A 23,728-nucleotide genomic window follows, 5' to 3' on the forward strand; every position below is an offset into this window, starting at 1 on the left:
CAAATAACGAAAAAATAAACGACGAAACTTTGTCTGAAATTGTGTCGCACTTGAAGAACGCCGTCGAAGAAAACCAAAATGGCGGCCCATTGAACATAACTGCTCGCTTAAAAGCCGCAAAGAATGAGATTAAATACGATTTACTGTTGAAAGTAGCTAATCGATTGGACAATATCAACGAAGGCAGCGAAAATGGAACACCATCTAAAAATCCATTTGGTCCGAATATTAACAATGGTTATGTAAGCACTGAAACTTTATCTGAACTTGTGACGCGGTGGAAAATTGCTCTCGACGCAAGTCAAAATGGAGATCCATTCGCTTTGTATCGAGCAAAAATAGCGAAAAAACAACTTAAAAGCCAATTATTACAAAGACTGGCAAATCAATTAAATAATGCTGATAAATTGATAGAAAATGGAACTCCGTCCAAAGCGTCAACTGATTCAAACAATAATAACGGAGTACCAAATAATGGAATTCCACCTGAGATTGCGACGCTTTTGAGAAATAAAACTGAAGGAAATCAAAATGAAGCTCCATCGGACATAGCTCGTTTGAAAGCTACGAAGAATGAAATTAAAAACCAGATACTATCCAAAGTGCTGAATCGTTTACAGAACACCAAAGGACCGTTGGGAAATGGAGCTCCGTCAGAAATTTTACCTGGTTCGGTAAGTAGCAAAGAAAATATAAAAAGTCAAATTCTAGCTGAAATTGCGAAACGCTTAAACAATGGGTATCCCCAAGGTGAAAATGGAATTCCATCAGGAACGGTGAATAGTGAAAACGATGCTAAAGGTGCAATTAAAGGTGCAATTTTAACAGAAATAGTAAATCGGTTAGAAAATGCAAAGGGGAACGCAGAAAATAAAGTTGGGCCTGTTGAACCAGAAAATGGCGGCCAAACAGTTGCGCCGGGGGAAACAGTAACTATAGAGAATAACAATGGTTGGAAACCGATTTATTTTCCAAATAACGTTGTTCCAGGAGTAAATGGCAACGAAGGAAATTCTCCATTAGATTCGCCATCGTCCAATCAGTGGAAACCAATCGTAGATGATCCGAAAATAAACTTGGACATTCCATCGTATCAACCTGGAAGACCTATCAACTTTCCATATGGCCCAGTTGGACTAATTCCAAACGATCTAATAAAACCCGTCTTCGAAAATTCGAAAACTGACAAATTCATAGATGAAATTCGCAATGTATTAAGGAGAAATAACACATCCACGAATACGGGACCTGAATCTCCAACAACACCGAGCATATCTCTTGATGTATCCAGTGATACTAATCCATCGACACAATCAGATCTCGGCATTACCTCTGGCTCTGGAAACAGTGATACTCCTTTAATACCCGATGCATCATCGGATTCGAAGTCTTCATCTCTAAGCCCTGATGTAGAAAATATAAATAATTCATCTGGAGCTTCAGTGGTCGGTACAAAATCAAATGATCCCGAAAGAGCTTCGATTGATTCATCTTCACAGTCGAATTCCGGCGTCAACTCTGATTCTGCAAAAAGTGATGCCTCTTCAGGAACCGGTGTATCAACGGATTCCAAGTCTTCATCTGTAAGTTCTGGGGTAGAAGGAAACGTAAACGAATCGTCTTCAGATGGCAAAACTGGGGGCAATGTAAATTTAAATAATCCTGAAGGATCGTCCACTGATTCAGTATCCCAATCTAGTCCTGATGGCTCATCGAATTCTGAAAGTAGTATTTCTTCAGTAACCACTGTATCAACGGATTCCAAATCTTCAGCTGTAAGCTCTGATGTAGAAGAGAGTATAAATGAATCGTCTGCAAATGACACTGCAGGAGGAAATGTAAATTCTGAAAACAATGACACTCCTTCGGTAACCGACTTGACAACGGATTCCAAGTCTCCATCTATAAATTCTGACGTAGAAGAAAATGAAAACGAATCGTCTGCAAATGACACTACAGGAGTCAGGGTAAATTCAAATGATCCTGAAGGACCATCCACTGATTTCGGATCTCAATCGAATCTTGGTGACACTTCGGATTCAGGAAATAGTGACGCTTCGGTAAACAGCGGGTCAACGGATTCCAAGTCTCCATCTGTAAACTCTGGCACAGAAGAAAATACTAATGAATCGTCTTTAGATAACACTACAGGAATCAATGTCGATTCGCTTGATCCTGAGGGAGCTTTGCCTGACAAACTTCCACAATCAAGTCCCGATGTCCCTTCTGATTCTGGAAGCAGCAATGCTTCTTCAGTAACCGATGCATCAACGGATTCCCAGTCCTTGTCTGAAAGCTCTGACACTGAGAGAAGTCCCACGGAATCGTCTGTAGATGATTCTGCAGGAGTTAGTGTAAATTCAAATGATCCTCAAGGAACTCCAACTGACCCATCGTTGGAATCGAATATTGGAGGTACTTCTGTATCTGAAAGCAGTGATGCTCCTTCGGTAACGGATGTATCGGCGGACTCTAAATCGGCATCTGAAAACTCTGATACAGAACAGACTACAAATGATCCACCTGCTGATAACAGTGCGAAAGTCAATGAAAACTCGGATACCTCTGAAGGAACATTGAACACAGAAGCTGGAGACGGAACTTCGAAGCCTGACTCAAGTACCGATGAAATTGTTGAAGCCACTGTTCGTCCTGAACTGATATTCGTTACAAGTCAATCAGCTGAGACAGATGCATCGGATGCTACTTCTGAGTCTACTGTTGATGAAGGCGAAACACCTGTAACACTTATACCGTCTTCGTCTTTAGTCGATGGTAGCCAAACATCAGCCGATGATGAACCGCATTTCCCATATCCAGGGAATGTTGGAACATCTCCAGTCACTACCGAAGACAAAGTGGATGACTCCTCTGAACCAGGTGCAGCTGCAACTGCAACATCCTCGTTGGATTTCGTAGACCTCGGCACACCTTCAGCATCCACTGTAAGTGACTCAAGTGAATATACCCGTTTGTCCGATACAGTAACAGTCGCAAATGATGTGTTTTCAACAGTTGCCGCAGTAGACCATTCAGCATCAGCAAACAGAGTAAACCAGAAGCCAGCTGAATCTCTTGACATTGATGGGAGACCAAACATCGAAGGCATTGATGAGTCTGCAGAACCTGCTCAGGCTTCAATTCATGGATTATCTCAAGTAGTTCCTGTAATTAATAATACGACGACAAACACTGGTTCTTATCAAATGGTATCAGAGTGTTCTGACATTGCACTAGACGATAATGTTGGTGGTGGAACTCCTGGATCATCAGAGTTTCTTGAAAATGCAACCACGACCACTGAGACTACCAAACCCAGAAGTACGGATTCTAATCAATTAGATTCAGAGCCTTTAAAATTTGGAATATACAATAATGATGCCAATAAAATTTCTGGATCAATCGAGGACAAGCTTCTTATGTCTCCTATCACAATTCCTAAGAGTGCTGAATCGGCGACAAGTATCGATCCTAATCGAACGGTAACAGACGTTCCCCATATCGTAGTTACTGATAACGGTGTCGAAACAACATTTGTGTCAACTGAAAGAGCCTTTCTTGATATTCCTACCGCAATTTCTGGGATTACTGAGTCGATAACAAAAGTGAATCCTAATCGAACCGTAACAATGGTTTCTAATATTGCAATAAATAATACCAACGCCAGTGAAACTTTCGATTCAACAGAAAATGCATTTCTCGAGATTCGTACCATAATCCCTGAGATTACTGAATTGATAACGAGCATTGATCCTAATCAAACGGTAACAGAGATTCCTAGCATTGCAGTAAATGATATCAATGCCGGTGAAATTTTCGGATCAACCGAAGGTGCCTTTTTTAAGATTTCTACCACTATTTCTGAAACTACTGAGTCGATAACAAAAATGGATTCTAACCGAACAGTAACAGTGATTTCTAACATTGCAAATAATGTCAATGTCAATGAAACTTTCGATTCAACGGATGATACATTTCTTGAAATTGTTAACATAATTCCTGAGACTACTGAAACGATAACGAGCATTGATTCTAATCGAACGATAACAGAGGTTCCTAACATTGCAGTAAATGATATCAATGCCAGTGAAATTTTCGGATCAACCGAAGATGCCTTTTTTGAGATTTCTACCGCTATTTCTGAAACTACTGAATCGATAACAAAAATAGATTCTAACCGAACAGTAACAGTGATCTCTAACATTGCAAATAATGTCAATGTCAATGAAACATTCGATTCAACGGATGATACATTTCTTGAAATTGTTAACATAATTCCTGAGACTACTGAATCGATAACGAGCATTGATCCTAATCGAACGATAACAGAGGCTCCTAACGTTGCAGTAAATGATATCAATGCCAGTGAAATTTTCGGATCAACTGAAGGTGCATTTCTTGAGATTCCTATTGCAATTCCTAAGACCACGGAATCAATCAAAAGTACTAGTCTTAATCGAACTGTAACAGAGGCTTCTGATAATACAATAAATGATATAAATGTCGAAGGAACCCCTGGATCAACTGAAAGTGCATTTCTTACGACTCTGACTATAATCTCTGAGACTACTGAGTCGACGAGTATCAGACTTAATCAAACGATATCAAAGTCTTTTGACGTTACGTTCAGCTATAACGATACAAATGAAAATTCCGAATCAACTGAGACTGAGTTTCTGGAGATTCCCACCGCAATTCCTGAGACTGCTGAATCAACGATAAATATTAATGTTAATCGAACGATATTAATCTCCTCTAACGTTGCGTGGAGCAATAACGATACAAATGAAAATCCTGGATCAACTGAGAATGGGTTTCTTGAAATTCCTACCATAATTTCCGAAACTGTCGAATCAACGACAAATATTAATGCTAATCAAACGATATTAGAGTCGTCTAACGTTGCATTGAACAATAACGATACAAATGAACATTTTGATTCGACTGAGACTGAGTTTCTGGAGATTCCCACCGCAATTCCTGAGACTGCTGAATCAACGACAAATATTAATGCTAATCGAAGGATATTAAAGTCCTCTAACGTTGCATGGAGTAATAACGATACAAATGAAAATTTTGAATCAACTGAGACTGATTTTCTGGAAATTCCTACTGTAATTCCCGAAACTACTGAATCAACGACAAATATCAACGCTAATAAAATGCTAACAAAGCCTTCTAGTATTAGTGACCCAGTCAATAACATTATTTTTAACAAATATGCTCTATTGTCCGAAACTAAGGACACCGAAACTGTGAAGTTCGGCGATAGTAAAACATTATTTGGCACAACTAAATCGATAATAAACATCGAGAGAAATGAAAAAACAAAAGAGTTATCTAATGCTCGCAGTACAGTCAGTAGCAATGACGTATTCAAATATGCTTTATTATCTGAAGCTGCTTATATTGATGATGACCCATCAGCAATTCTGACAGATATCGAATTAATGCCAGATTTCGGTATTGATGAAACCGAGCCATTAGAATTATCTATCACTAGTGGAGCAACACGTAACAGCGGTGTTGAGATTAACGAAACCTCCATTATCCCTGAAGCAAAGACTAAGGGGGCAATTTCATTGAAAATCGACATCACCAATGTACTCGATGATGCTAATACATTTAATGAAACAGCCGCTGCTACAGATCGAATAATGGAACAAAATAAAAATGATATCTCGAGAATTACAAAATTAGCCGAAGTAAATGCAGGGACATCTACGATTACTACATCTTCTCCCAATGCGAATATAGAGACATCGGAAATCAGCACCACCAATGCACTTGATGATGTTAATGGATTTTATGAAACAATCGTTGGTTCAGATCGAAGGGCGGGGCAAAATAAAAATGATATGTCAAGAACAACAAAACCAGTTGAAGTTAGTGTAGATGCAGGAACATCTACGATTGCTACATCTACTCCCAATGCGAATGTAAAGAAATCGGAAATCAGCACCACCAATGCACCTGATGATGCTAATGGATTTTACGAAACAACCGCTGCTACAGATCGAATAATAGAACAAAATAAAAATTATATCTCGAGAATTACAAAATTAGCTGAAGTAAATGCAGGGACATCTACGATTGCTACATCTTCTCCCAATGCGAATATAGAGACATCAGAAATCAGAACTACCAATGCACCTGATGATGCTATTGGATTTTATGAAACAACCGCTACTACAGATCAAACAGTGGAGCAATATAAATATTATATCCCGAGAATAACGAAACCAGTTGAAGTTAGTGTAGATGCAGGAACATCTACGATTGCTACATCTACTCCCAATGCGAATGTAAAGAAATCGGAAATCAGCACCACCAATGCACTTGATGATGCTAATGGATTTTACGAAACAACCGCTGCTACAGATCGAATAATGGAACAAAATAAAAATTATATCTCGAGAATTACAAAATTAGCTGAAGTAAATGCAGGGACATCTACGATTGCTACATCTTCTCCCAATGCGAATATAGAGACATCAGAANTATAAATATTATATCCCGAGAATAACGAAACCAGTTGAAGTTGGGGTAGATGCAAAGGCATCAACGATTGCTACATCTACTCCCAATGCGAATGTTGAGTCATCGGAAATCAGCACCACCAATGCACCCGATGATGCTAATGGATTTTACGAAACAACCGTTGCTACAGATCGAATAATGGAACAAAATAAAAATTATATCTCGAGAATCACAAAATTAGCTGAAGTAAATGTAGGGACATCTACGATTGCTACATCTTCTCCCAATGCGAATATAGAGACATCGGAAAGCAGAACTACCAATGCACCTGATGATGCTAATGGATTTTATGAAACAATCGGTACTACAGATCGAATGGTGGGGCAAAATGAAAATGATATCTCGAGAACCATAGAACCAGTTAAAGTTGGGGTAGATGAAGGAATATCTACGGTCGTTATGTCAGTTCCAGACAAGGATGCATCACCAATGATCCCTATTCAAGCCGACAAAGCATCTGTCACCATCTTGGAGATACCGGTATCTGCAGACGAATCCGTGAAATACGTCGACGCTGAAATATCAGTTGGGACGACCAACACCAAAGAGCAGCCATCGAAGAACGAGACAAATGTAGACTTATCTTCAGACACTAAGGTAAATAAATCCGCTGGAGCAGCGAGAATTGAATTATCCTCGAATACACTTGAGCTTTTTTCACAAAGTAGTCTCGAAGGAAATTCCGGTTCCGAATCTACTACGAGAGGGTTTGTAATCCAGAGAAGGTCACTGTCATCTACATCAGTCCCAGGTGAAGCTGCCAGATAACAGACTCCAAATTCTACATGGACTACAAAATCTTACATGGAATTAGCAGTATATAATTAATTTACATTAAATTGAATAATTATTAAATAATTTCTTAACTATAATCGATACGCGCATTACATTAAGTGTTTTGTTGCTTTGCCTCTCGATGCAGTGGTGGTCCTTACAGTTGACAGAATGATAAGATACGTTTTGCCAAGCTACTTTATCGATAGAGTGTTGATAAGAGGAGCAGATTGCAGATTGATATTAACAGAAGAAAGTAGGTCGCCTTCTAAAAAGTGCATCGATCAACGTTATTTATTTAATATGGTCACGTGTAAAATTGTTTATTTATCTTTTTATTAATTTCGTTAAGTATTGTTTCATTTTAATTTGAAATTCGACTGGAATATCTCGATTGTACGAGAGGAGACTGAAGGCAAACTGATACTAAGGGGTATTAATAATCTAATCTTGTACATTCAATTAGAAGTAGGTTGCAGCTTCACTCTTGCATATCGCATATATGTATTGCGAAGAATAATTCATGTCTTCGGATCAATGTATTCATGAATAGACTGAATGACTGGGAATCAAGTTACAACGGACTCGTTTCTTGTCAATCATCATTGTATCATTCTTCGTGTTGCCTTTATCAATATCAAGGACGGTCAATGGCGGTCATCGTCAGAGAGCATAATTGGATAAAATATTTTAAATACAATTATCTTTGCTTAAGTAAACTTCTAAGATGTTCAAAAATTATCTTTTCACTTTCTTTCATAATCTTATATTACATATTTATATTACATTTTAGTTTTAAATTAGCTCAGGCTACAGAACAATTGATGAAGTATAACTGCTTGATCAGTTGTTCAGCCCCGATAATAAAACGATTGAAACAATTTTAAGTGATTTTCTAGGTAGCTATTCATTTACCTAGATATAATAATTATCAAGTGGTATTAATTTCCATCGGATCGTTTGAATTTTAAAAATGTCACAAAAATCAATTCCTGTTTCAGACTGCTAATCTTTCTCAAATTGTTTTCGAGCCCATAACATTTTTCCCTGATATTTTCAAGTCATAATGACCTCGAAATTCGTTTTCACGTTCCTTCACCTTTCCGACATCTACCACCAATTCTTGTAAAATAGGTTAATGACCTCCTATCATCGGTATCATTTCCGCGAAACCACTTTTAGTGCTCTATCTCTCCGAAAAAAATTCCGACCCCTGCAGCGCACGTCCGCCAGTGAAGCTCTAGATAACGTGAAACCTGAACAATTAAATTAAAAAAGAAAAACAGCGATAGACCCGCAATCAGCATAAAGTAGCAATTCCACATTTCCTGCAGAATTCCCCCAGGTACCTCGCCATCAAAGCCATTCAATTTCATTTCTACAGTATGCCACGTCCATCGCAAAAAATCCAGCACCCGATAATGCGAAAGACAAGCAATTAGTAAAAAAGGAAGCAAAATATTGTTGATAACAATACACGATCGGCACAAAATAGCATCTCTAGATTTTCTACATAATTCTGCTGATGCACCAACGATCCAAACTAAACCTTCCCTAGAAATTCCCTGCAGTATGCAACGTCCATTGCACAGAATCAAGCATCTGATAAGGCAAAACCCGAACAATGAAAAAGTAAGAAAGACCCACTGTCATAAAACAGCGAACCTCTTTCTACATAATTCCACCAAAAAAATTCTCATCATCTATCCAAGCCAGACCAACTCCCCCTCTTACTATATGCAAAATCCATCGCAGAGTCGAGCAGAAAGTGTGATATATACATACCAAAAAGTCAAAATATTTATAAAATTTTTCTCCAAACCGGGTGCACCAAATTATCTAAAACTTGAGCACGTGATCATGCAGGCTGTGAGGAAGAACGTACTGCCCCTGAAATTTCATTCTTCGAAAAAAAAAAATCTTTTTCTTGGTTCTTGTCCGAGGTTCTTTATCCGAGGTTATAAGGAAGGTCCCGATGCTCATGAAATTTCATTATTTTGTAATAAAAATTTTGAAAATATCTATAAACAAATTAAGAAGAAAAAATTTAATTCTTATGGGTTCCAGGACCTTCCTTGTAGACTCCATATTCACATTGTCAAGTTTGAAATGATTCGGTACACCTAGTTCGGAGAGGAAGTTTCAGAATCGAGACCTCTTTAACGCCACGTGCATATCACCTTAAACAGGAAGAAAAAGCAAAAGATCAGTGATGACCCTCGATCGGCATAAAATAAGGACCGTAGAAATTCTAGCAGAATCCATCGACCCAAACCAGTAAGACCCGGGGGCCTCCTCCTCTGCATGCAAAGTCCGCCCGCCCGGAGCCGAACACCTGATAACGCGAAACTCGAGCAAATAGAGGGAATACCAGCGTTAAGATAAAGCCCCGAGCTCCTTCCATGTCAGGGCTCGACCAACACGGATCCCGTGCAGATACTGACACCCGGTTGACGTCTTCTCCGCGAAGGTCTTCTCCGCGATCTTCCCTGCTTGTTTTCTCTCACAAAGTGCGCACCGCGGGAGGACACATGCTCGCCCGTGGACCCGTGCCGGATAACGCGGTATCGAGTGGTATCGAGTGCTATCGATACCAGCGTGCCTGCTAGGCTGATCATTCGCCAACTGCAGTCTCGTCCTATGACTACAGCTCGGATCACTGCGCTCTGGAGTCCCGAGCGAGGTGCACCTATGGACATCGTTCGAGTTTGGGTCCTCAATTGACCCCGCCGGCCATTGGTCATCTTCTTGGAGCCGCAGAAGAGCGACGTCCACCAGCGACTCAGCCGGGACCAGACCAGACCCACCACGTTCTATATGGTTCATGATCGATCGGATCATCTCGATTGCTGACGGTCGATGGTCGTGCACTTTTCGAAATCTGCGGATACAAAATGTGGAGATTAGTGCTTTTGTCGCTACTGGCGGTGGATTTCGGGCTCGTGGAGGTGAAGGGTAACTTCACGGTGAGTACTGAATTTCCATGGAGTTTTAACATAAGAATATGGGGTCTATTTTTGGACCGTAAACAACGAAATGGAGTCATGAACATACTGCACTGAAAAGTTATTGAGATAGGCTTTAATGTGCATTTTCAGATATTTTCATTTTAGTCCCACTCTTAACGGAGAATTTTTTTTCTTAGTTTGTTAGGTAGATTTAATAACAAAATAGTAATGCAGTTGGAGGGTAACTTCATGGTGAGTATGCAGTCTCCTGTTAAAACTCCATACCATGGAGTTTTAACATGAGAGCATGGAGTCTATTTTCAGACCGTAAACAACGATATGAAGTTATGAACATACTCTACTGAAAATTTATCGAGATAGGCTTTAATTTTTAGATATTTTCATTTTAGTCCCGCTCTTAACGGAGAATTTTTTTTCTTAGTTTGTTAGGTAGATTTAATAACAAAATAGTGATGCAGCTGGACTTTGTCGAAACAAACCTTGGTCACGGAGGACTATGCGTGTATTCGACCATGACCTTTGACAAACGTAAACAGAGTGGGGCAAGTTGGTTCCCCAATATGAAAAGCTTACTTTCGTCTTATAAATTAATTAACCAAGGGTACGATGAATATGACCTTGTATTGAATTTGGAATAGGGATCGACTACCTGAAAGCTGAATATTGGGAAATAATTATTGAAGTAATAATTATTGTAGTTAAGGGTTAATAGGAGGCAATCGGATGGGTTCGACAAATTTTATGGACGAATTCATGATTTTTCACTCTTAAGTGAGTTTTCAAAAGTTATTAAATTAGAATATATGTGATCGGCTGGAAACTTTGTTATGGCACAGAAACATTTCATATTAGCTAGGAGTAAGACGGAACACTTATCGGATTTGATATGTGGACCTCAAACATTAAATCAGATAGTATTGTTTACGGAGCTTGGTTTCTATGATAAGAGGCTTTTTAGACAACATCGCAATTTTATTCGTATAATTACATAATTTTTAAATATTGCCTCTGTGTATCAGTATCATTAAGAAATCGCACATTTCTAAGTCAGAGTGAAGTATCATAAAATATTTTTCAACTTTACCGCGCACCGAAGAGCTTTTATTTTTACTCCGTAGATTAGATAATTTCTAACATTTAACCTAACACGAGCCAATAATAAGTCTATTGAACACCTCACGGCCTACAACCTATAGATCACCTTTTTTATAGGCTTGTTTCTGTAGCAGGGATTTTTCTACATATCCAGTTTATTCGCAAGCGATAGTTTAACTTGACTTAAAGAAAATATTACCCGGACTTCACTTAATCACCTTAAGTATCTTATCTAATGTAAAGTAAACAATGCAACAGATCTGAAGTGTTTAGATTCCGAGATTATCTCGATTATCGATATCGATCTTGGAAACACGGCTATCGATAAATCTTGCCCATTCAACTCGCTCTTCGGACTGCAGATTTATCGAAGATGACGTTAAGGATTAATAAATCTGGAAAATTATGATTTTATCACTACGTAGAGCATTGATACTGTGCATAATTATCGCAGTGACCTTGAATATCGTAGCGAAGCTCTGGTACTCCCACAAAAGCGTGGATAAAGTCTTTAGATTGAAAAGGTAGAAGATCCCGGATCGATCATGGGGTTATTATTACGATTGATCACAGTTTGCAATTTCAGGACACACCGGCCAAATTGGGATTCGAAGTTGATTACGAGAACAATCAATTCCTGCTCGATGGCTTGCCATTCAGATACGTCGCCGGAAGTTTTCACTATTTTCGAACACCGAAACAGTATTGGAGAGACAGACTCAGGAAACTTAGGGCAGCTGGACTGAATGCCGTTTCCACGTAAGTTCTGTTAAACATAATTCATGTATACGGTATTTATCGATTAACACATTCACGACCGGTGACGTGAATTCACGTATTTTCAAGTTCTACTCCTGGTTGCCGCTGACGTGTATTAACGTCATATTAAATTCTATTCCTGATTACCGCTGACGCGAATCACGCCCATAACGATACACGATACAAGTTTGCGGCAACCAGTTTCAGAGTTTCATTATTTTCGCCGGTACTCGGTATTTGAAACGGAAAAAATTTGCCAGTCGGGAATGTGTTAATACCGCATATTTTTCTTATTTTCACCCCTCACCAGTGTAAGTATGAAAATAATTATCATGTCAATATCGTAGGTACGTGGAGTGGAGTCTTCATCAACCCGAGCCTGGTACCTGGCTTTGGTCAGGAAACGCTGACATAGTAGAATTTTTGAATATTGCCAAAGAAGAAGACTTGTATGTTTTATTGAGACCTGGTCCATACATCTGCGCGGAAAGAGATCTGGTAACGTCTTAAATTAGCATAATAATTTAATGAGTGCCTCTTGAAAGGATAAATGGAGTAGTAAATAGGAAATCGAGAGACTATAGACTATTACAACTATTCTGAATCTTAGGGAGGATTACCATATTGGTTGTTAAGGGATGTACCGGATATAAGGCTACGGTCGAGAGACACTCGTAAGCACTTTATCGTACAGTAAGTTTGGTACACACAGCGACTAAGTAAGATAGGTTGCATAACATTTCCATTCATGTCGATAGGTTACATGCATTATGTCGAGATATACTTAAACGAGGTACTGAGAAGAGTGAAGCCTTTCTTGAGAGGAAACGGCGGCCCCATTATCATGGTTCAGGTGACTATGTAATCTAATGCTTAACACATTCGGGACCGCTGACGTGAATTCACGTCTTTTTAAGTTCTACTCCTGGTTGCCGCTGACGTGAATTCACGTCATTTTTAATTCTATTCCTGATTGCCGCTGACGTGAATCACGTCCATAACGATACACGATACAAGTTTGCGGCAACCAGATAAAGAATTTCATTATTTTCGCCGGTACTCGGTATTTGAAACGGAAAAAATTTCCCAGTCGCGAATGTGTTAACTTAAAATCACTTAGCCTGCTTTATTACATAATTTCGATGGATGAAATATGAGATAAATGCATGTTCATAAGTATCCATTGTTTTTGCTCCGCAGGTAGAAAACGAGTATGGCAGCTATCATGCATGTGATTCTATATATATGCAACAATTAAGGGACATATTTAATAATAATGTGGGGAGCGATGCACTTTTATACACGACCGATGGTGCAACCAGTACTGCGTTGCGTTGTGGCGTTGTTCCTGGTGCCTATGTTACCGTTGACTTTGGAACATCCAGCAACGTGACTAAATCTTTCGAGATCATGAGACGTTTCCAACCACGTGTAAGATTTTAGTAACTTAACGTGAAGTAAAATTTTAAGGGTTACGCTAGGAATCTGTTGGGTCATAGGGTCCTTTGGTGAATTCGGAATTCTATCCTGGTTGGCTCTCTCACTGGGAAGAACCGTTCCAGACAGTCAAAACGCACACTGTGAAGAAGAAGCTTGATGAGATTTTGTCAAAAGGGGCCTCCGTTAACATTTACATGTTCTACGGGGGAACGAACTTCGGATTTACATCTGGTACGCAGAAAAGTGTCACAAGCCCCTAGGATTAATTTTCCAAATTTTCCGATTAATTTCAATGTCCTTAACGCATTCGCGACCGCTGACGTGATTTCACGTCTTTTCAAGTTCTATTCCTGGTTGCCGCTGACGTGAATTCACGTCATTTTAAATTCTATTCCTGGTTGCCGATGACGTGAATTCACGTCATTTTAAATTCTATTCCTGGTTGCCGCTGACGTGAATTCACGTCATTTTAAATTCTATTCCCGATTGCCGCTGACGTGAATCACGTCCACAACGATACGCGATACAAGTTTGCGGCAACCAGTTTCAGAATTTCATTATTTTCGCCGGTACTCGGTATTTGAAACGGAAAAAATATGCCGGTCGCGAATGTGTTAATTGACAGTATTACCGAATAATATGTTCAAATGTTAGCGGTGTAAAATTCAGAGCTCGCTATCGAATGAACAGCCTACCACGGAAGGTTCACGTGTACGATGTTATCTAGTAAATATTTAGATTCCACGATGACGAGTTTGTTTATTTTGCATCGACTCAGGTGCCAATGGTGACAGTGAGCAGTACAGTCCGCAATTAACGTCTTATGATTACGACGCCCCCCTGACCGAAGCTGGAGACCCAACTCACAAGTATTTCCAGATCCGAAATGTGATATCGAAGGTATTTAAAAAAATAAAAAACCAAAAATCGCACTTATAAAAAGGATATTTTCACGGTCTATGACATTGACTTATCGGGGAATCCGTGATTCCATTGCAGTACCTTCCCCTGCCAGCACTGCCGTTACCAACAATATCACCGAAAGGAGATTATGGAACCGTTTCGGTGTATCCAATCCTTCGACTCTTCAGTACAATAGCCATAAGGTTGTTCGGGACCAGTCCAGTCCAAGTGCACAGCCCTCCGACATTTGAATCGATAGGGATCAATCATTGGCTGGTCTTATACGAGACGACCTTGCCCAAAGCTGGTCCAGATCCTGGGATTCTGCAAGCAGACGTCAAGGACAGAGGTCTGATTTACGTGGCCGATCGTCTGGTAGGAACTCTTAGTCGTACTCGGAAGATCAACAGTATGCCTCTGGAAGGCGCCTATGGAAAGCCCCTGAAGATCCTGGTTGAAAACCAGGGTCACCTGAACTTTGGAAACGAAATCGAAGACTTCAAAGTACGTCCCCTTGAGGGTATCTCCCCTGAGAAAACAAAAAGAAAATAGTGTTAAGCGTCACCACTGCAACCTGTAAATTTATAGTCCTATGTTACCTCGCAGCTCGTAATAGCAATATTTAACTATATTTCTTTCTCTAGGTATTCCACGTAACCGATATATTATTTTCATTATTGTGCCTTTACCCGACATTCGACTTAGACATCCCCTACGCGATTTGCTGAAGAGGACCTAACAAGTTCAACCCTTTTCCACAGGGAGTCTCTAACGTGACGGTGAACGACGTGATCCTGTTTTCCTGGAACGTTACGGGATTTCGTCTCAATTCCCTCAGCCAACTGCGAGGGCTTCAGGACATCCAAGGAGAGGAAGAGATGCTACACGGAGGTCCTGTCTTCCTGCGTGGGAGTTTTACCGTCAGCGATACACCTCTGGACACTTACTTGGATACTTCAGGCTGGGGGAAAGGAATCGCCTTCGTAAATGGTCACAATCTTGGCAGATATTGGCCCTTGGCTGGGCCACAGATCACCTTATACGTCCCAGCTCCTTACCTGCGTAAAGGGCTGAACGAACTGGTGCTCCTGGAGCTAGAATACGTTCCAATCACCAGAAAAATCAAGTTCCAGCCAACCCCAAATCTGAACACGCTGCCCGAGACGGCAGATGAAGAAAACTTATTGGATGAGTCCTGAAAAAGGAACCATTTCAATGCTCAGAGCGCCATCTTGGATCGAGCGTGGTCGTAACGACGCACGAAAAAAATCACTTTGTGAAAAAGAAAAAAGAAATACCAAATAAATGAGGTTGATAGCGAAGAGTCCTCCCGTTCTCTTATTTTCTGACCATACAGGAGGACATTTACAGCGTGAAAAATTCCGCGATGTGTAGAGGCTTCGACCTGTGATATTCCGCATTGGGGGATCGATCAGCACATAATGGAGCGATATACAAACTCGTGGCCGCACAATATCGTCTGCCGGTACCCTGCGGCGTTTTGTACAGATCCCGAGGACTCAATAACGTTAATATCCCTCGGGTGACAAATGAGGGGCACGCCGCAGGACGTCCGGCGTCGATTAGTTCACCTCCGGAGGGCTTCCAAGGGATCGCCGTGGCGGCCATCTTGGATTCCACCCCAAACGGAAAGCTTCGTTTTAGAAATCCACCAAACCTACTCCTATGCCTTTTTGAAGGCACCATACGAACAGTTATATCCTAAGAATGATTTTCTACTCAAAAATATTCCCGAAGAAGAGACAATGTCGAAAGAGACTGATAATTCCTCCCAAAATGGTCCCGGGTGAAAGTGACGCGTTTCGCTCCGTCACGATGGGGGTGGAAGCTCTTAACGCTTGGCTATAATTAACCCTGTACAAAACATGTATGAATCGACCCTCGATTCGGAGCAATATTGAGGCGAACAGGCATGACTTTTTACTTTGTCGTCTATACACGTACGTTATACAACTTGCGCCGCTGAAAAGTTACTGGTACCGTCTGGTACTCTTTGCCGACGATAAGGTGCACCGTACAGAGAGGTACGGTACCACCATCGATTCTCCTTCTTTCCTTCTCTTTGACGTCCTTCTTTTCTTCCTTGCAATTCCTTCTACCAATGCCTCAGGCGGCGGGACTTTCATTTATAAAAAGAGGGAGTCGGCTTAGAACACGAATGCAGACGTAACAAGAAGTTCATTTCTTGGGCATCGTAATTATTCGAAACTCTTCGTAATGTTGAATTATTCCTCGTGTTATAAATAATAGGCAAGTGTAGAAACCAGAAATATACTTGTAATTTTTTCCGCTGATGCCGAAGAGAAATGTATGGAGGTGATAAGGTGTCTCGCACGTAAACCGGATAAGAATGCTTCCAATACACGTGAGGACCCGTCGAATGTATCATTAATCAAAAAAGGCTCCATGAGTCTCAAAATATGTGAAAGGTTGTACATATTATGCGATATTCCACCCCATTGCAAGAATGGAAACTCCGCCCTCGAGGACGACGCCGCCCCTGACATGCGCTCAGGTACCCTCCTGGCGAATCCCCTTTTTCACCTGTAATCGGTGTCTTAAAACTTCAAGTAACGTACAGAGAGCATGTCAGTGACAGTGCCTAGTTCGTAAATGGCCCTCGACATTGCCGCAATGTAAATAAAATTGTTTCCAAGTGACACATCCTTCGCAAACGGTTGTTAAACTGAAGTACCAAAATGGCGGGTGAGTTTCAAGCTAACGCGCGATAAGAAAATCACATTAAATCGTTCCAATGACCGAAATAACATTATTTTATTTCCCGGAGACTTAACGACTAATGAAGTATTATTAAACGTGGTTCGCTGTAATCTCCTTTACGTGAACTTATTAATAATTGCTTTAGCTATGAGAAGTGCATTACAAGAAGCGCCTTTGGATCTGAGCTGCCGTGGTGCAAGATCCAGAATTATAAACGAAACTCCGAAATATCCACGCAGACTGCCCTGTCAAACTTGTGGGAAAGACTTCGACAGACCATCTCTTCTGAGAAGACATTTAAGAACGCATACAGGTGTGTATTCAATTATTAATACCGCATCGTGATATCTTCACCGTTCGAACTGGGCAAGATTTGCTACGATTGATTGAAAATAAAAGTGACGGTTCTGTTTTCTCTGTAGGTGAAAAACCGCACGGCTGCACAGTTTGCGGAAAAATGTTCAGTACAAGCAGCTCTCTAAACACCCATTCGAGGATTCATACCGGCGAACGTCCCCATGAATGCCCAATTTGCGGGAAACGATTTACGGCATCATCCAACTTGTATTACCACAGGATGACGCATTACAAGGTTGAAGTCACGTATTAATTTTAAACTCGCTAAATGTAATCGATGGGAAAAAAAATTAATATAAGTATAATTATCTTTTAATTATTTCCCATGGTTATCGAAAAACGTGGGGTACCAAGACGGTGTTTTCTTAGGAACAAGAAAATGTAGAACAAATTTTTTTTTAAATGGTTGTGGCGATCTTAAAATCTGCTTGTATAAATGTAGAAAATTGAGAAATATCTGTCTAGGAGAAACCACACAAATGTCATGAATGTGGTCGATCGTTTCCAACTCCTGGGGACTTGAGAGCTCATGGATACTCTCATACTGGTAATTGGCCACTCCGGTGTCCTGTGTGTACCCGAGGATTCTGCAAACCTGCTGCTTTGCACCATCATGTCCAGTTACATACCGGTAATGCACGGAACAAATCGGTTTTACAAAATGCCTCATCGGTACAACTTGTAACTTTACTTGGTTACAGGTGACAGGCCTTATTCTTGCAAAACGTGTGATAAGAAATTCTCGGTTGCCAGCAACCTTCGAGCCCATGAGCGAACTCACTGCTCCGATTCCGTGAACGCATCTTCCGCAAGTACAATTTTACAAACCGAAAAGTTGGTAACGAGTAATGTCGATTTCAGTGCAGAGATTGGGTCGACCTTGCACGCCCCGGCTCCTATTTTCCCCTGGAGTCCCTGGTTACCACTTCAGTATCACAAGTGAAAAGTGATACACCGAACGCGATGAAATCTACGTCGCAAAATAGATCACGGAGCGTCTTAATGACTATTCGCAAAATGAACGTACTTAAATATCATATTTTATGGATAGTATTATTTTATTGGCTCGCAGCTCGCAGAGTAAAAAAATTAAACAATCATTTTTAGTACGAATATAACAGTACTTGTAGGATACTGAGAGAGCAGTAATACTTTAACCTACTCAGTGACGAATACAAAGAAGCCTGTTTTAATTATATATATCTTGACTTTTCTCAGTCGCTACATAAATTCTCGGCTTCTTTGACTCTTCCTCGAACTTAAAAATCTCTGCTCGCCTTCACTTTCCGAATATTTATCTCCTTAAACAGTAATGGAACTGGAACCTGTTTCTTCAAAAGCGCTCCCGGTCTCCTTTGTAATAACTTACTTATTATCACAAGCATCATTAGTCTTTTATATTATCGACTACTTCAATACCTTCTTGTACCTCGTTGGTCTCTTGTTTACTTCCTCCTTCTGACATCGTTTCTTCCGTTTTAACGATCGTCTTATCTGTTCTTCCGTCATCCTCCACTATCTTAACATTTTCAACGGTTTCAGAGTTTTCAACTTTCGTGTTAACTTCAGTCTTTTCATTGACTATACCTTTCACCTCGTCAACTTCTTTTTCAACGACTATCTTCTTCAAATCTGGGTTATCGTGTAAGTCTTTTATGTTCTCTTTACTTTCTTCGGCATCTTTCTCTGTCTCCTTAGTTCCTTCTGTATCTTCCTTTTTTTCATCCTCAACTTTTCTGCCTTCATCTTCCTGGGCTTCATGTGCTGCCGATTGAGCAGCCTGTGTCTGGGGGGATGTATCGCACTTGAGAATTTCACGTAGAGCCATTGTAGCATATGTGGAAGGCTTAAGAGACATCTCAACAATCAGTGCTTTGTATTTACCATCTACAAATGTGGAACAATACATTAATGATCACCTGTATTCATTATGAAAAATATAGTCAGTTTCCTTGTATCGATGTTGTACCTGGCTGATCTTTAGGCGGAGTCAATTTTCTCATTTCGTCAACATCACTCAAGATTAAATCGTCGTATTTAGACACATACCGCATAGTGTGCCATGACAAATTAGAGGGTATTTCCAATATTTTCCTGTATGCCCCTCTAAGTGTGTATTTTCTGCAACAAAACATATTAAAGACACCTTAAATCGAGCTCTGTTAAACATAATTTTAAAGAATGTGAATAATTCTTAGCATACTTATTCTTCTGTCGAAGATCAGTCGTCAATCCATCTTTGGCCAACATTTCGTCGACCCACTCTTTCGCGTAAGTAGGATAAGTAACAGCGTACCCTGGTTGCGGAATGACTACATCTGCCAAAGTATAATTTGGTAAGTCTTTCTCGGTTAAAACTTTTACAGCTGGAAGGGGATTCATCGTTTCTTTTTCAACTTCTAATGAAATATCATCCTGAGCACTTTTCTTGCAAGCTTCGATAGGCTTTACCTCGTCTTTGCTTCCACCGTCATCCGCCATCGAATCAAGTGAACTATCTTTAGAGACCACAACTTCTTCATTCTGTTCCTTAGTTTTTGTGCACTCGCTGACATCTCCAGGATTAATTGTCGCTGTTTCGTCTTCTTTTACTTTATGAACCATTTCATGGTCTTTATTTAACTCGTCTACGGATTCGTCCGGTAAATCAGCTTTGCGATTTTCTTTGTCTGTTTTAGTCGTTTCAGTGCCTTCATCATTGTTCTCGGTTTGTATTTCTTGACAAGATTGTCCACTTTCTTCTCCATTTTCAACATGAGGAAACTCCAAGGATTCGATTCCTTCCTTAAAGTTGGAATTCTCGTACACTAAATCGCCTACTATTGGTTTACGACCAAACTCTCTGATCCTCCTGGATACTATTTCATTCCAGACGAAACTTTGATACGCGTGGATATATATTAATCGCGTGTACCTAGGAATCCAATCTAATGCTCCTTGGGGATTATTAATCCCACAGCTGCAAAGTCCTTGGAGAAGCTTTGCTTCTATTTGGTCAGGACGACGAATTTTATCATATGCTGCCTGAGGATCTTTAGTTTTTTCAAATATTTCTCTAGCATTGATTAGCTCTCTCTGTTGCTCGCCTGCTCGAGGCTTCAGAATTAATTCAACAGCTTTATCCCAATTTCCTAATAAACAGAAAAAATGCATTGATGATATCACAGCTCTCTTTAACTTAGAAAATTAATAGCTAATGATTAGATCATAAAGTAAGAACAAAGGTAACTACAATTATTAATATTTATTACTTTGTAATAATGCTTTGCCAATTTCGTGTGTTGGAATGGCAGCCACGGTACCAAATCGCTGGAGGCCATAATAGTTAATAAAACCATTGTCTCGTAATGACGTCATTGCTTTCTCTATTTGTTCATCTGAACCCGTCACATTTCTGAGTGCAATTCTGAATCGATTCCCACTAAGTAATCCCAATCTTTGAGGTTCTTCACAAAATTTGAAGTTACCCACATAAGCACCTCGTATTGCTTTACCAGCTTGTAATATATTAACTGGATTAATCTTTTTTAAACTCACCCATTGGGTGGTTCTGGCTCTACGATCTTTAGTCCCAGCATAGTTAAATGTATTGACTTTGAGACCTAGATACATAGCCATTTGATTTAAGGCATCCATAGTATCCATGTTCACTTTGTGTAACATAAAATGACAATAAGAACCCCCACGGCGAGCCCAATCGATCATCTGATCGCTTCGAAATCGATGACCAGATGCAGATTTTTTGTCAGACTTTGTAATGACTATAATTTTCTGATCTTCCTGGTCGACAGTTTGACTTATGACATTTTGTATTTTTTTAGCAACTGTGTGAATGGCTCTACGTTGCTCTTTATCAATATTTGTTACATTTATTTCTACAGATGAAATGTTACTGTCTGCCTCCATCAATTGCTCGAGTTGATTCCAAGCGCTTGCTGGAATGTTTTTCTTTAAATCGTCCATATTTGCTAGTTCCTCCGGTGCAGGAGGTATGCTTTGATCAATCAACTTAGCAATCTCGTTATCAACAGAAATTTCATGTACATGAAAATCTGCATATCTCTCCTTTATCACACCGGAAAATCCTTCATGATCGCCAATGAACTCAGTGACTCCAATGTCGATCTCTTTAAGGCGATTCCCAACTTCTAACTTTGGACGCTTTCCATCTTTTTCATAATTCATCTGAGTTCTTTTATATCCTCGATTTCCTGAATAACTGGAATAGTATCCTGATTCAAAACGGAAAGCAAATGATGATCATTCTTAAGTCAACATTATACATTGGTGAGACATGTTTTAAAAAAGAAAAATAATTGTGCTGCTGAACATGTAACACCAACAAAAAGGTATATTATTCTTTTAATTCACCTCCTCGATTACCATATGATCTTCCTCCACCTGATGAATTCCAACCATCGCCTCTGCCTTTTCTTGAGAAATTCCTACGATTTCCCTGATATCTACGGCTCGCGTAGCTACTGGCACTGCCAGAGTCGGAATGACTTCTGCTGCCTTGTGTGGCATTATCACCATCATTCTGTCTATCTTTCGACTGATTGCGGCTGTGTGGCATTGTTTGTCACTAAAATTATTATTACATTATATGTTTTAAGAGATTCTAATAAGGAAAAGCACAATTTAGAAACAGGTAACTACGAACTGTAGCCTAGATCAAATTCATTTTTTCGGCACCTTCATAGAAACCTAGGAAATACTGTTACAAAGGCTTATTAACTTTAAAGTTTCAACCGGCAAAAGAAACCTTTAGTTTAATGACAATATTTTATACCAAATTTCAATACATTATATGTAACGTTGAAATTTTAATTACTGCCTACCTTTAATATCGTCTTCTATTATTTACTAAGGTATTCTTTTGTAAAATTTACTACGAACACGTTATTACAAAAGCCGGTTTCTTCTTTGTTACAGCCTGTTACAGCCAAAACCAAAAAAGAGCAGAGAGTATCTACCAGAGATGAGTTGGGAGATTGCTTACGGGCAGGATCGAGCGATCGCATCCTGTGCTGCCCTCTGGTTTCGTACGTTAGCTTTTACCGTTTTTTGTCCCCAAGGTCGGCGCAACGAATTTCTGATAGGAGCTCGCGGACTCGCGATGGCGATACCATCTACCAGTCGCCATTGGCGGCTCACGTACGCGTGATGGTAATACCATGCGGCAGTTGACGGTGGTGGCTTACCTACGCTTACCGATTCTGCTCGTTTTTGATGGTAAGGGAAGAACACTCATGACGCTCCATTTGACTTTATCTACTTATCTACTACTATTAAGTACATTGTTGCCTCGAAGTCGACGTGATGCGGAGCTTTGATTTGCGGAGTTGCCGCAGAGTGCCGGAGAGTTGCCGGAGAGTGCCGGAGAGTGCCGGAGAGTGCCGGAGAGTGCCGGAGAGGGCCGGAGAGTGCCGGAGAGTGCCACAGAGTTGCCGGAGAGTGCCGCAGAGTGACGGAGAGTGCCGCAGAGTTGCCGGAGAGGACCGGAGAGTTGCCGCAGAGTGCCGGAGAGTGCCGTAGAGTCCCGTAGAATCCCGCACAGTCCCGTAGAGTGCCCGTAGAGTGCCAGTAGCGTCCCGTAGAGTCCCGTAGAGTCCCGTAGAGTCCCGTAGAGTGCCCGTAGACTCCCATAGAGTCTCGTAGAGTCCCGTAGAGCCCCGAAGAGTCGCGAAGAGTGCCATAGAGTGCCCGTAGAGTGCTCGTAGAGACCCGTAGAGTCCCGTAGAGTCCCATAGAGTCCCGCAGAGTTCAGTAGAGTCCCGTAGAGTCCCGTAGAGTACCGTGGAGTGCCCGTAGAGTGCTCGTAGAGACCCGTAGAGTCCCGTAGAGTGCCCGTAGACTCCCATAGAGTCTCGTAGAGTCCCGTAGAGCCCCGAAGAGTCCCGTAGAGTGCCCGTAGAGTGCCAGTAGAGTCCCGTAGAGTCCCGTAGAGTACCGTGGAGTGCCCGTAGAGTGCTCGTAGAGACCCGTAGAGTCCCGTAGAGTCCCATAGAATCCCGTAGAGTCCCGCAGAGTCCCGTAGAGTCCCGCAGAGTGCCCGTAGAGTCCCGCACAGTCCCGTAGAGTCCCGTAGAGTTCCGCAGAGTCCCGTAGAGTCCCGTAGAGTGCCCGTAGAGTGCCAGTAGTGTCCC

The 23,728-nt window shown here is 40.8% G+C and overlaps 3 protein-coding genes across 4 annotated transcripts; 2 read left to right on the forward strand and 1 right to left on the reverse strand.

The window, feature by feature from the left end:
- Positions 1-9,738: 9,738 nt before the first annotated feature.
- LOC105700924 (beta-galactosidase) lies at positions 9,739-15,804 on the forward strand. The gene is made up of 10 exons (XM_012427262.2): positions 9,739-10,280; positions 11,965-12,137; positions 12,485-12,635; positions 12,748-12,811; positions 12,896-12,990; positions 13,338-13,568; positions 13,637-13,808; positions 14,356-14,477; positions 14,577-14,984; positions 15,242-15,804. Exons 1-10 carry the CDS (start codon positions 10,209-10,211, stop codon positions 15,677-15,679), a joined length of 1,926 nt encoding a protein of 641 aa, XP_012282685.1. The 5' UTR covers positions 9,739-10,208; the 3' UTR covers positions 15,680-15,804.
- A 136-nt stretch (positions 15,805-15,940) lies between these two features.
- LOC105701109 (zinc finger protein 239-like) lies at positions 15,941-18,538 on the forward strand. The gene is made up of 4 exons (XM_012427590.2): positions 15,941-17,535; positions 17,645-17,814; positions 18,045-18,210; positions 18,281-18,538. The coding sequence occupies exons 1-4, from the start codon at positions 17,370-17,372 to the stop codon at positions 18,520-18,522; spliced, it is 744 nt and encodes a 247-aa protein (XP_012283013.1). The 5' UTR covers positions 15,941-17,369; the 3' UTR covers positions 18,523-18,538.
- Positions 18,539-18,618: 80 nt separating this feature from the next.
- Positions 18,619-22,534, reverse strand: LOC105700814 (pseudouridylate synthase 7 homolog). Of its 2 annotated transcripts, none has more exons than XM_012427128.2 (6): positions 22,421-22,534; positions 21,963-22,164; positions 20,831-21,811; positions 19,783-20,710; positions 19,549-19,700; positions 18,619-19,466 (listed from the first exon to the last, which is right to left on the reverse strand). In XM_012427128.2, exons 2-6 carry the CDS (start codon positions 22,153-22,155, stop codon positions 18,967-18,969), a joined length of 2,754 nt encoding a protein of 917 aa, XP_012282551.1. In that variant the 5' UTR covers positions 22,156-22,164; positions 22,421-22,534; the 3' UTR covers positions 18,619-18,966. The 2 variants fall into 2 exon arrangements, with proteins under 2 accessions (XP_012282551.1, XP_012282464.1); XM_012427041.2 differs by having other exon boundaries at positions 21,951-22,164.
- Positions 22,535-23,728: the final 1,194 nt, after the last annotated feature.

Source organism: Orussus abietinus, unplaced genomic scaffold (genome assembly GCF_000612105.2).
Source record: "Orussus abietinus isolate OABI.00-Male unplaced genomic scaffold, Oabi_2.0 scaffold210, whole genome shotgun sequence".
In the NCBI taxonomy this organism is placed as follows: domain Eukaryota; kingdom Metazoa; phylum Arthropoda; class Insecta; order Hymenoptera; family Orussidae; genus Orussus; species Orussus abietinus.